General features: G+C 37.8%; 1 protein-coding gene across 3 annotated transcripts in view; it reads left to right on the forward strand.

The window, feature by feature from the left end:
- The window catches only part of LOC127966054 (sorbin and SH3 domain-containing protein 2), a 43,158-nt gene that overhangs the window by 22,503 nt on the left and 7,330 nt on the right, over positions 1-13,325 (forward strand). For 2 of the 3 annotated variants that reach the window (XM_052566955.1, XM_052567013.1), the window contains exons 8-17: positions 1,075-1,195; positions 1,748-1,923; positions 2,807-2,873; positions 2,976-3,026; positions 3,639-3,843; positions 4,075-4,189; positions 6,361-6,444; positions 8,042-8,098; positions 9,576-9,622; positions 10,077-10,252. In XM_052566955.1, coding sequence (XP_052422915.1) covers positions 1,075-1,195; positions 1,748-1,923; positions 2,807-2,873; positions 2,976-3,026; positions 3,639-3,843; positions 4,075-4,189; positions 6,361-6,444; positions 8,042-8,098; positions 9,576-9,622; positions 10,077-10,252 — 1,099 coding nt within the window. Of the gene's footprint in view, positions 1-1,074; positions 1,196-1,747; positions 1,924-2,806; positions 2,874-2,975; positions 3,027-3,638; positions 3,844-4,074; positions 4,190-6,360; positions 6,445-8,041; positions 8,099-9,575; positions 9,623-10,076; positions 10,253-10,692; positions 12,376-13,325 lie in introns of all 3 variants that reach the window. The other variant, XM_052566917.1, reaches the window with a different exon arrangement.

The raw sequence follows: 13,325 nt of genomic DNA on the forward strand, positions 1-13,325 counted from the left end.
ATATGACATGTTTTAAAGTGAAATAATGTAGAACTGTAGAATGTGACCTTATTTTATTCACTGGGAATTCAAAGGGTCATAGTCCATGCTATAATGGAGCCAGACCTAAATGCAAGTTTAGGAAGAAGATGAAAAATATTATGTACAGTAGATATCTCAAACTTCTGTATACAAATGGCATATAATGGTAAAAAAAAATCTATTATAATTTGCTGCTGTAATGTTTATTAATATAGAAATGTTCACTACTGTTCTAAAGATTTGAGTCAGAATAAGATCTTTTGTGTTTTTAAAAGAAGATCCTTACATGCAAGACTGCATTTATTAGATCAAAAATATTCAACAACAGTAAGTAATATTGTAAATACTGTTACAGTTATTGTTTTTTATTTTAATATATAAACAATAAACAATAAAACAATAAACACAATCCTTCAGAAATCATTCTAATATGCTGATTTGGCAAATTTGGCAGATTATACACATTTCTTTGGAGTAATGACCACTAATGAATTGTCCAGGAATGTGTTTGAAAAAGGGTTCACTTGAATTTTAATTTCATGTGGGTTTAAAGGTTCCTATGATGACCTATGATATTGTGGCCTGTTATGATGAGTGTTTGAGATTAACATTTGCATCTATTGCCTCTGGTGACTGAACACTTTAACTTCTTTGGAATATGAATGTATAATGGAACATATTCCAGTGTTAACACTCTTTCTTACATAGATTGTCCTGCACTCATTATCTGCAGGTTCTTTTTAAAGTGTTTATTGTCATGTGGTCTAACAGTTTTCCAGTTACCTCTCCATTTGTCGTCCATCGTTCCTCTCATGTTTCTACAGAAACACTAACATCTGATCACAACCTTTGTCTTTTTTGTAACAGCATTTTCCTCAGTATTGACATTACTCAGAAACATTTGTTGTAGAGTATCTGTAATATTAAAAAAATTGTCTTTTAATGTGTACTTTCATGTCATGTATTTCTCATTCTTCTAACTTCTTATTGTCCCATAGCTGTCACCCACTCATACTTGTTTATATCTTATAAACTGATTTGTATGTTGCCCAGGGTCAGATGGCAGTGAATGGAAGCTCTCAATCTCAGAGGCCCTTTTCTCCACCTGTGTACCCACCTCCACCCCCAACCCCCAGCCCAGGCCTGGTGAAGATCCAGCAGGGGCATAGTTCAGGTGAGTGGAGAGTCCCACACACACCTGCTAGCTAGTATTGCAAAGCCATGTTTTGACTATTTCAGGCCTAAATCTTCTTGCTCTACTAGATTAGATTTGACTGTGACTGTCAAGCTCTAACATTCCATTTAGTTTCTATTCCCAATTTCTGTCACCATATCTTTTTCAGACTGACACTATGTGAAATAATTGGCATGATCATGCCATCTGATACAAATTTTGGACATCGTTATAGATTGCTTTTGTCAAAGGCAGGTTCTGATTGCTTAGTGTGACATTTTCCCAATTGATTGCCTTTATGATGAATCTTAGCATCCTATGAAGTCTTAACAGTAACATAATGTAAGGCCTGCAGTGTGACCATATCAATGGCAGTGTAATCAATGAAGTGTGTGTGTGAGGGAGAGTGACAGAGAGAGAAAGAGAGAGAGACTGTTACTGGCGTCACAATTAGACAAGAATACATTGTAAAGGACAGAAAAAAAATTAAACTGCATTTTTTTGTCTTTTTTTCTAATCTTTCGCCCACCTTTCTCTCACTCTCTCATTTAGAGGGTTCAGAGACAGTGAAGAGAGAGACCGCTGTCTCTGGTCAGACAGTGGTCAGTAGCTCTGTGCCCATCGCTCGTTTCTCAGAGGAAGAAAAGAAGGTGTCCATCCTAAAAGCGCCCCATTACGAAGGCATTGGACCAGTGGATGAGTCAGGCATTCCCATCGCCATCCGAACGGTAAGTGAAATCCAGGCATTTTTAAGGAAACTTAAATATATATTTTAATCTTAGTTTTAAATAAGATAAAATAAAAAAATCAAGTATGTTTTACAAGAAATGCTAATTCAGTCTTTCTACTTAAAGAATGCATGCTGTATTTATCGATACTTGCTGGGGTTGAAATTTACTAGCAGTTTCATAGTGAAAATTATTTAAAATTAAACCCTGTGCATTTTTCTGTGTGGTTTTTTTTATGCTGATTTGTTATATACCAGCTATGTTTCATTATAGCAAACTTGAGAGTTTATTATATGTACCACAATGTATGCACAGTTGTCATTACTGGTGTCACAATGACTTTTCAAAGTCATTTCCTGTAGTGACATATTTAAGTTATGACTGCTACATTTATAATCAGCTAAGTTTACAGACAAGTAATGTGTCTGTCCATAACTGTTGCATCGTGTTATAGAAACAGTATACATTAACTGTTTATTATAAAATATATAGAACAGAACAAAACCCATCACTCAGTATGACATCTAGCTGCCTGAATGTCACTGGTCAGTTTTAAATCCGCTGTTAATGATCTGTATTGAGGGCATTTTTTCTTGATTTGTGTTTGAGTTGTTCTGACATTTGATCCTCGTATTGTGGTTAGAGGAATGCTTTTGAGCTCTCAGCAGTTCAGACTGTCTGTGAATGTGTGTGTTTGTGAGCAGAAGAGAACATTCCTGGCAGGTTACTATGATACTCCCTGTCTCATTTTTTCTCTGTGCTCTAGTGATTTTGTTGGTTGTCAAGTAATGAAAAATGCTTTTAGCTATTTGTGCGCTTACCCAGCAAACTGACAAGGCAACCACTTCTGTGTTTGTGTGTGTGTGTTTGTGTTTCTATTTAGACTGTGGACAGACCCAAGGACTGGTACAAGACCATGTTCAAACAGATCCACATGGTTCATAAAGCAGGTGTGTATGATGGAGTGAGTGGGAGTATACACAGAACATATCCTGTAGTATTCATTTTGTGCGTTTTTTAATCTTCTTTTTAATAATGCTGTTTTTCACCAGATGATGACTATGGAGACTCATATAATACAACATACGCTGTCATAAACAAAGGTAAGTTCTGTGTATATTAACTTCTATTTCTGCTTACTTAAAATCCATGTAAAGTGTAGTAAAAGTCTTAATTCTGTGTGAAGTCTGTATTGTAAGAATAAAGTGTTTTTAGAATATAGTAACTGTAATTCAATGTACAATCAAAATGTTTATATTCTATAAGAAATAAACAAATGATATACATTAAAAACTGATTTGAGTAAACGAAAAAACTTGAAAGTATCCGAAAATTGTTTTTCTTAATTTAATATAATATAAAATAGGTCAATGAGATTTTTCTTAAAAGATTTTTCTTAAAAGAATTTAATTTGTTTATATAGCATAGTTTGTCAGGTATTTATAATATTACAAAAGATTGTTTTATTGTTTTAAAGAAGTGTTTTTTTTTTCAAGTAATTGCTCTTCTTTTGAACATTCTATAGGAATCCTGAAAGAAAAAAAAGTGTTATAGCACAACATTGATAATAAAAATAAATGTTTCTAAAAACATTTTATAAAAGGTAGTGCACATTCACGTTTTATGTTTTGCTGTTATAGCCAAATATGTAAAGCCTCTGTATATTTGTTTAATTTATCTGTTATATTATTATGATATTTGTGCTTCTTTCTTAGACAATTACCCTCCTGTCCATGCCCACCCGCCCCCTCGAACGCACACCTACCGGCCTCTCTCTAGAAATACCTCCGACCCGCCAGACACTGTCGCCCACCGAGAGCTCTCGCCATCACCCGTGCCCCCTCCACCCCCTCCCATGCCCTCTCTCCTCCAGCTCCACTCAAGAGACCTGGACAGAGAGAAAGAGTTCTCCCATGACCCGTAAGACACCTGACCTCATGTACTAGCCTGTCAATAAAACTAAGATTATTGGAGTGCAATTACAAGAAAACACTTTTAGTTTAATTCAATGTGTCATTTGCTCTTTCTTTTGTAAACAACTGATAGAAATTTACTAGCAATTTCTGAGTGAATTTTTTTTTAAGTAAATCTTACACTCACAAAAAATGTCCGACTGGTCTGACTGGTTCTTATTCTCATTCTCATCTGCAGAAATGAGTGGGGTCCTCCAGATCGAAAAGTGGATACGCGTAAATACCGGGCAGAACCACGGAGCATCTTTGAGTATGAGCCTGGCAAATCCTCCATCCTTGAGCAAGAAAGGCCGGTGAGTGATGTTATTTAGTTAAAACATTACACTTAAGTGATTTTTTGTCATTAACTTCATTTAAACTGTTATAAAAATCCACACATAACATAGAGTCAAGGTTGCTAAGGTCTGAAGGCAATCCTTTTCTTGCCGTCTCTTTAAACTCAAAATCAAACCTACAGGTTTTATGGCGATGCTTCTGGTGCACACGTTAGTCACTGATGCCATTCATTTCTGATCACAAATAATGACAAATTTTGGTTTATTCAATTCAATTATTTGTCCTCAAAACAATTCAGTGAAATAGTGCACACATCATATGGACCATTTAAATATACTTTTATGGTGATTTATTTTCACCCGTTTTTTTTTTTTTTTTTTTTTTTTTTTTTAAGCTAAACAGAATCCATTTCATTTCATTGAAAAGAACAACTTAAACATTCTTCTAAACATGTTTTATATTTCATTAATTTCCCTCATATGTACTCATCCATTAAAAAGTCTAGTTAGTACTTTTATTCAGCAAGGATATGAGAAATGAATAAAAATATGACAGTAATGCAATTTATAGTGTTACAAAGTTTTCTGTTCAAATACATGCTGTTCTTTTGAACTTTCTATTAAAAAACAAATCCTGAAAAAAATTTATCATGGTTTTCCCAAAATTACGAAGCAGCAACTATTAAACATTAATAATAAGAATAAATGTTTCTTGAGCAACAAATCAGCATATTAGAATGATTTCTGAAGCATCACGTGACAATAAAGATTAGAGAATTCAGCTTTGCCATCACAGGAATAAATTACATTTAAAAAAATATATTACAATAGAAAACTATTTTCAAATATTATCATTTTAACTCTTTAAAAAAATATCTTACTGACCCCAAACTTTAGCATGGCAGTCCTGTCTTATGAAAACTCTCTATTTCATTATAGCTACAGTCATTTGAGTTCTGTTTATGAAGGTGTCTCATTCCCAACTCACTGTTTAGAGTGTCAAACTGCAATTTTCCGGCCTGTTGGTTGGACATGTGTTAAGGCTGTGTTTTCCCTTTGTTTCATGGATCGTTTGACCAAATAATAACCCATCAACCATGAGTTTGCTTAATGTAAGCAATGTGGTTTTCCTTTGTGTATTAGTTCATGTAGTCGGTCAAAACTGAAAGCAATCAGTTATTAGGTTAGCCTGAAACATGCAGCTGTGGTTTTCATGAAGGAAACAATGTTTAAATGTTGCCAGCAATACAGTATGTCCCAATCTCCCCATAATAATGTCACATTCTACTGTATTTGTCTAAGGCGAGACAAATATAATTGCCCGAGAGAGGAATTAGCTCAGTGTTTATGTCTCCTTTGACAGATATTGAACTTTTTTTTCAGTGCAGATGTAGAAAGCTGGAAAGGTGTCAGTAAAAGCAGCACAGTTGTAGCCAGCGGCTCGGTTCAGAGAACAATGAGACAGAAATGTCAGGAGGCTGAATCACAGCACTGCCCTCAGCACAAACTCAGTGGATGTGGCAGTGGGAGATGTCCCAGGTGGCAAAATGAGTGGGCAGCTTTCTCAGCATCTACAGTCATACAGTAGCTTAAGGAAGAGAGAAAGAGATTTCAGAGAGAGAGCAGAGAGGAAGAAGCATGATGTCTCCCCCTTTTGGACAGTACTGAGAGGCACAACACGTATTAAAGAGACAGTCCACTCAAAAATGAAACTTCGACTTGCCCTCATGTCATTTCAAACCTGTATGAATTTTTTCTTCTGCTGAAAATGAAGAAAGATGGTAACCAGATGGTTTCAGTTCCCATTGACTTACATTGTATTTTTAATCCACACAATAGATGTCAATAGGAACCAAAGCTGTTTTGGTTACCAGCATTTTTCAAAATATACATTTGTGTTCAGCAGAAGAAAGGAACTCATACAGGTTTTGAATAACATCAAGGTGAGCAACTGATGATGGAATTGGCATGTTTAGGTGGTTTATCTATTAAGTCTTATTAATTTTACATATTTAATGTGTGTGAGTGAGAATGCGTGGATGACCAGAACATCCTCCTCCTCTGTTCTTTGCTCACCAGTTTTTACAGCATATTTTGCTCCTCCTAACCCTGATTTCCATCTCTGTTTTCCCCTCATTGTTTTTCCTATTCTTCTTACCTCTCTTTTTCTATGTTGCTCCTTGCTCCAGACATTTGATTTAAACCCAGATGACATAGATTTAGAGAACGAGCCTTGGTTTAAATTCTTTTCTGAGTTGGAGTTTGGACGGCCGGTAAGTTGAGAGAGACTGTGGCAGGTTGGCATGCTGTAGGCTGTAATCTCCTTGTCCGGTAAACACATGCTGTTGTGTAATGACAAGCATCTGTTTCTGTGTGTGTGTGTTTGTAGTTTTAGAATTCAAGTTCTGACTTGGTGTAATTTGCACACTGAAAACAGAATTATGACATTTAACATCATCACAGTAACAATTTGCACAACAATAATGTTAGAGGGAGTGGGTCAGGCATTAGACACATATGATATGTCTGATGTTAAATCCCAAGGCTAATATTTCAAGTAAACAATCATGCTCTGTTTTCAAAATACTCACCGAAAGAGCAAGTATCACAGGGTACAATGTTGTCTTTAGAAGAATAGCAGTGGTTTTTAATAAATTGTAACTGTGTTTTTGATTTGGCTCTGTTTGCAGTGTCACACACTTGCTCTTATAGCTGCAGAACCTGTGCAGAAAACACTATTAAGTCAAGTTGAACACTTTTTTTTATTAAAAATGAACAGATGTTGGATAATACAGTGGTCCTGTATTTGTAATTAGTCTATACACCAACATATAAACTTTGCACTTTTCAAGATGAATAATTTCACTTTCAAGAAGTTCTAAATGCTGAAACAATAGATAAACTGCACAGAATGAAAAAAAGCATGTAGAACTTTCTGGTTGTCGAACTTGAGCATGTATTTTACTACCGTACTAGGATGTAACCAGATATTCCTGATTGGGTGACCAAAGAATGGTTCATCGAAAAATTAGCAAAAAGAGCACTAATCTTAATTTTGGTGGAGATGCATCACATTCAATATCTGTGGTGATTTAAGTTATGAATGCTAATCCTACACTACCATTCAAAGTCTCTTAAACTCACCAAGGTGCATTTATTTGATTAAAAATACAGTAAAAACAGTAATATTATTTTTGTAAAATTCAAAAAAAAAAAAAAAAAAAAAAACTTACTGACTCCAAACTTGAATAGTAGTGTAAGTCATTTATACGGAGGCAGTAAAATAAAAATACAGAAATACATGAACTAAAATAACACTGGGAGCAGATGCAATTGTAATTGCAAAAATGATTGCCTAAGTAGGAGTGTAATTTGTTTATTTTATCTAAAGAATTAAGATTCATAAACATCTCCATATATTTTGAAGGCCACTCTATGTTCGTAAATAAGATATTTATGCACAGGTCCTCCAGCTACTATAGATCACACTCTTCCTTGCTTGTTTACTGGTTGAGTTTGCTGCCACCATGTGTAAACAAGCGAAATATGTGTGAAACCTTTATGTAATTTCACCGTTGTGTGTATTATACAGTATGTACACACAAGCGTCAGTCTGTGTGAGGTATAAAGCATGTGTGGGCACTTGTATAGTCGATTACTCTCAACACACTTAGGTTCACAAGTATTCACACTTTGTTTGTGTGTGCATTGTGTGTGTTTTGTGAGATCTCTGTTTCTCCATGCCCTAATGTTGTCACTTTCTCCACATGTGTATTTTCCTCCATGATGCACCTGCTTCTCCACCTCATCTTCATCCCTTCACCTCTATGCTGTTCGTTCCTTCGTTCTTTCGGGTGGCGGGGCATCCAGCCTCCTAAAAAGAGGTTGGATTATAATCCTGACTACTCCACACATGCTGTGGCACAGGTAAATCTACCTTCCTGTCCATCCATCCATGCATCCTTTGCTGGTGTTTGCTCATCCTGCAATTTGCTGTTCTGCTTTTCACTTATCATCTACTATCTCCGTCTTTCTCCTTTCCCTTCAGTTTTCCTCCTCTCCCATCATTTATTCCCCAGATGGTGAATGCAAAACATTTTGACCCACACACTGTTAAAAATGATTTGAGAATGTTTTAGAAGTAAATACTATTTGTGCAGTGTTTGAAATTAGAAATTTCACGTGTTACTTGTCTTTGTAATTATTTGTCAGATTTACTAGTAATTTATGAGCCATGTAAACTATACAAACAGCCTTTTCAATAAAACAAATACAAAACTAAATGTGAAACAATTAGTTCATATGAGAAGAGTCACTTTATTTGAGGCTTTCCTAGAGTGGCAGATGAATATATTACTGAAAAATATAGAAACTATTAAATGCCCACATACTGTATGCATTTTGTGCTTTTTGTAAATTGTTCAGATTGTTCTTTCGTGTGTTTTATTTTACAGCCAGGTTTTCTTTCTCTGCTATTTATGTTTTTCCATCCTAAAGGGATAATTCATCCAAAAATGAAAAGTCTGTCATCATTTACTCACCCTCATGCCATTCCAAATCTGAATGATTTCCTGTCTTTCTAACAAAACACAAAATAAGGTTGATAACCAAACTTGTTTGACTTCAGTTTGGCTGCCATTGTGTGAAAATGGAGACATTTCTGAGAATATCCTAAATTATGTTCCACATATGAAAGAAAATCAAAAAGGTTGGGAATGAAATGATGGTAAGTAAATGATGACATGATTTTTATCATTTCATTGTTTCTCTTACAGTTTGAATGAATGTGTTTATGTGCATGTTTGTGTTGTGAATTTTCTTTTTTTTTATTTTAGGTCTGTTATTTTAAAATGTGATACTGAATACTGCATTTTTTCTGTGCCTTTGGATTGTCTTGTTATTTGTCTTGCTATCTGACCTAGGTTCAGCATCGGTGTGTTAAAAATGCTGTGTTGTCAGTAATCGCTTTTCTTTCTTGTCCCTGATCCAAGTCGAATGAATAAGCCAAAATGAACACCAGGGACTGCTGTATTGTGCTCAGATTTGTTGTAATTCACCCCAGGCTGTGTCAAAGGAAAGGAGGCGTGGCGATCTTGGACAACATAATAGACACGGCTTCTTTTGACCTTGTGCCACGTGCAGCTTTTCTGGATCTGTACTGTTTTGTTCACTGGCTTTTGTTGGGGTCTTGCTTACTGTGGGGCCCCGGCGCTTTTTTATTCTCGCAGGAGGTCAAAGTTAATTTTCATAATCCTTCAAGGTGGGATTGAGAGATGTGGAACCCTTGGTCATGACAGCGCATGCGGGGGTGGGGAAGGTTTTGATTGTGGCGCGGCACGGGAGTGTCATGCTTCTTTGTTCCCATGGTTCTCACTCTTCTCTTTTGTTGTGTTCTCTCTTTCAGTCATCCCTCTATCTCTCGCCTTCCGAACGACCTGATGCACCTTCAAGGTAAGCTCCCCTTTCACTCTTAAACCAGCTTTTCACACTCAGGCTCTTGAATTTTTTTAGAGAGATGCCTATTGGATATCAATTGGAGGACAGAACCCGAGCATCCTCAGTCTCATTTTAATTAACGCATGTTTTTAAAGCTCTGCCACTGTTTATTTTTATCAATGTGTGTGTATTTATGAATTTGACATCGCATGCAGAGTATTAAGTGTTGTATACCTCCTACTCCTCTCTAATCATCTTCAGCTCAGTGTCACTTGCTGTACAGGATATGAGAAACCTTATTTAGGACTGTTTAATGTGTAGAAGACCCTGCAATCAGAGAGATATTGTCCACTAGCTGAGCCATTTTGGGGTGCTGTTTCCATTTCCATAAATGGTTTAGTTATTTGTATTGTACACTGTTATTTTACAAAACCATAAACGTTTCTTTATTATTTTGGGGGATTCTTAGTTCTGCAAGTGACTACAGGAAGAGGCGAAAGTCGGATTCATCTGTCACTCAAGCCAACACAGGAAGTGAGCAGAATGCCAGTCAAGTATTTTCCCGCCCACTGGACTCCAATAAAGCACAGACATTGAAGAAGCCCACCATACGTTCCTCCCCCTCCTCACCATCCAGACCCAAAGGTAATTTCAGACACGGTCACACAACTACAAATGCGAACAGAAGGTGTTAGACTGATAAAGTGTTGCTGAAGACGTTTCGATTATGCATCGATGCTTAATGGCATGTTACATTAGTGCTGCATTATTTTGATGGATTTGTTCTGTTACCATTCTATCTGAATGTTTTGTCTGATTTGTGACATAAAACCGAAACAACTTGCTTCTTTTGTTCCACCATTAGATGGTCACATTGATGGTTAGACTTACTCCTAGCAAAAGCTTACAATTTTTGTATAAGATCATTATGATGTGAGTCTGTAAGTTGTCCCCTTTCTGTTATAAATTTACTGACACATTCTGACTTTCTGTAACTTGTACTGATACCTGTTTTCTCTCGCTCACTAACCAGCTGTCCTGTCTCTTCTTTGTCATGCTGCATTGGATGTTATTTTAATTCACAGCTGGAGATGCTAGTGAGTCACTCTCCTCCTGTATGAGCTCTCCAGGTATGGAGCGCCCTTCCTCTCGTCTCTCCTCAGACTCCCTCACTATCTCCACACCAACCTGGCCTGGCTCCAAGCGATCCATCTGCTTCAAGAACGGTTGGCAGGTGGGCCGACATGAAGCTGCAGAGACTTGGAGTAGTGTTGACGATGAATCTGTCGTGACTCCGTCATCACCACGGCTCAAATCACTCAGCTGTGATGATTTGTTGTCTGATGGACTTGGTGCTAGTAATGATGGGAGAGCGTCCACTTCTGTGACTACCACTCGCTCTGAAAGTGCAGGTTCATTGCTCGATGAAGATGCTCCTCAGACGCCTCAAGTAAAAAGCCTTACCTCATCTCCCAGGGGGCGCCGTCATCACCGGCGTAAAATGCCACATGATTCTCCAGGTTTCCTTCAACTGTACAAGAAAATGCACCACATAGACCGTGAGCAGCTGTTGCCTTCAGAGGTGATTCGTTCTGTACGTGCACGGATCCTCGAGCTGGAACGGCTACAGCAGCAACAGAGGCACAGCCTCCATGGTTGGGCACCTTTCGGTAATGAGGTACCTCAACACATGGTCCCAAACCTTATATCAGAATATGAACAGCTCATCCAGAAATCAAAGTCAATGCCAGACCTCGTTGACGAAAATGCTCATTCGGGCACCACAACACCAGGGTCCTCAAGTGCCATCAGCTGTCCCAAACGACGCTTTTCTGTGGAATCACTTTTAGAGGAAGACGATCCTCCAGAAAGGGCTCGAAGTCCCCCTGAGGGACACCCAAAACCGGGACCAGACAGCAGTAGCCTGGTGCCAATTCATGGGAAGAACCTGATGCATCAAGACTACTTGGACAATGAGCAGGACGCCTGTGCCTCCGAAATGAGCGACGTCCACATCGAAGGATCATCAGTGTGTAGCGAAAGCGACCTGGATCACTGTTCATTTACCTCCTCAGAGAGCTTCTACGGTTCCGGGCAACATCACCATCATGGACACCATCACCATAGACACCGTTACCATCGCCACCATCACGTGCACCAGAGTGTCGGTCAGAGTCAAGGTTACCAGCACCGTCACCTCATCAGCTCATGTAAGGGTCGCTGTCCAGCATCCTATACACGATTCACCACCATGCTAAAACATGAGCGACAACAAGAAAGGGCTCAGCAGGTGTCCCACCCTGCCTCTACATCTCCTCTTGCCCAGCAGTCACCCAGTGAGACAGGCCTTTCCAAACTGGCCTTCCTGGTCAGCCCTGTGCCTTTCCGTCGGAAACCAGGCTCCCCGCCGACCCAACGACGACATTGCAGGAGCGGTCGGCCGAAATCCAAAACTGCAATTTATGAGGCTTTAGATGCAGCTTTGCAGGACATTTATGACCACATAAGGGCTGAAAAGGGGCAGGGACCAGCAAGCATGCCAGATGATAGCATATTGCGGAGGTTATTAGAGGAATTGATACCAGACGTGCCCAAGCGTAGCTCCTCCTTGCGGGCTCAGAGAGGGTCCGGCTCCCCCTCCTCGCCTCACGTCCACCAGCCTTATCATGGAGCCCACCAATGTGCCTCCTACCAACAGCAAAACCACCATGCCGACACGTCCAACAACAACCAGCATAATGCTAATGCTAATGTGCACTCCTACTCAGGTGCTACATTAGCTCTCTAGGGTTTTTGTTCTGTTTCTTATCATTTTTGCCAAATCCTCATGTCATTACCTCAAACGTTCCCTAGCGGAAACTTGAAAGGGCTTTCACTTCTTTTCCAGCTAATCAGAATGCTTTATTAGCATGGCACCTAGTGTCCTACTTGAATGAATTAGATCTTTAGGAGATCTTATTATTTAGAGTCCAATATTCATATACTGAAACAGAGAGTTTGATCCAGACATAAAGAAGGAATCAACACAGTTTGTTTGGGATATTCAGGAAAGTGGAACAAAATGGGACAAAAATCTGCTTTCAGTATATATATATATATATATATATATATATATATATATATATATATATATATATATATATATATATATATATATATATATCTGTATATTTTTTACTTTATAGTTAGCATTTAATGCTCACAAATAAACTAATTACGAGTACATGGGAGATGTTTTTCTTTATGCCAGTTTCATCACTGCATTCCATGCTGTTTACATGCAATGATACAAGTGGAAAAGAAGTATTAGCAATCCATGTTGCAACTATTGTCCGTCTGGTATTTATGCATGATGTGTTTAACTAAGCTGAAAATTTCCTTTTGATTTTGTGACCTTGCCACTGTTTTTTTTTTGTTTTTTTTTTGCTGATGTATGAAATACTGTTATAAATCAAATTATTTGCTTTCTTTTATGTATTTTGAATGTTAGTTTTTACTGAATACAGTGTTTTGTGATACATTTGGGTCCTTTTTATGTCAATTGCATGCCATTTTTATGTCATACTGTGTATATCCGGATCATCCATCCTTTTGTGTTTGACCTGAATTTTTTTTTGCCATTTTTTAATTGTCTCAAAAAATTATTTTGACACCAGCGGAATGCATGTGGTGCCACCATGAACACAAGTGTTTTCTATCTGTTGACATCTTGTCCGTG

This window comes from Carassius gibelio, chromosome A1 (genome assembly GCF_023724105.1).
Source record: "Carassius gibelio isolate Cgi1373 ecotype wild population from Czech Republic chromosome A1, carGib1.2-hapl.c, whole genome shotgun sequence".
NCBI lineage: Eukaryota > Metazoa > Chordata > Actinopteri > Cypriniformes > Cyprinidae > Carassius > Carassius gibelio.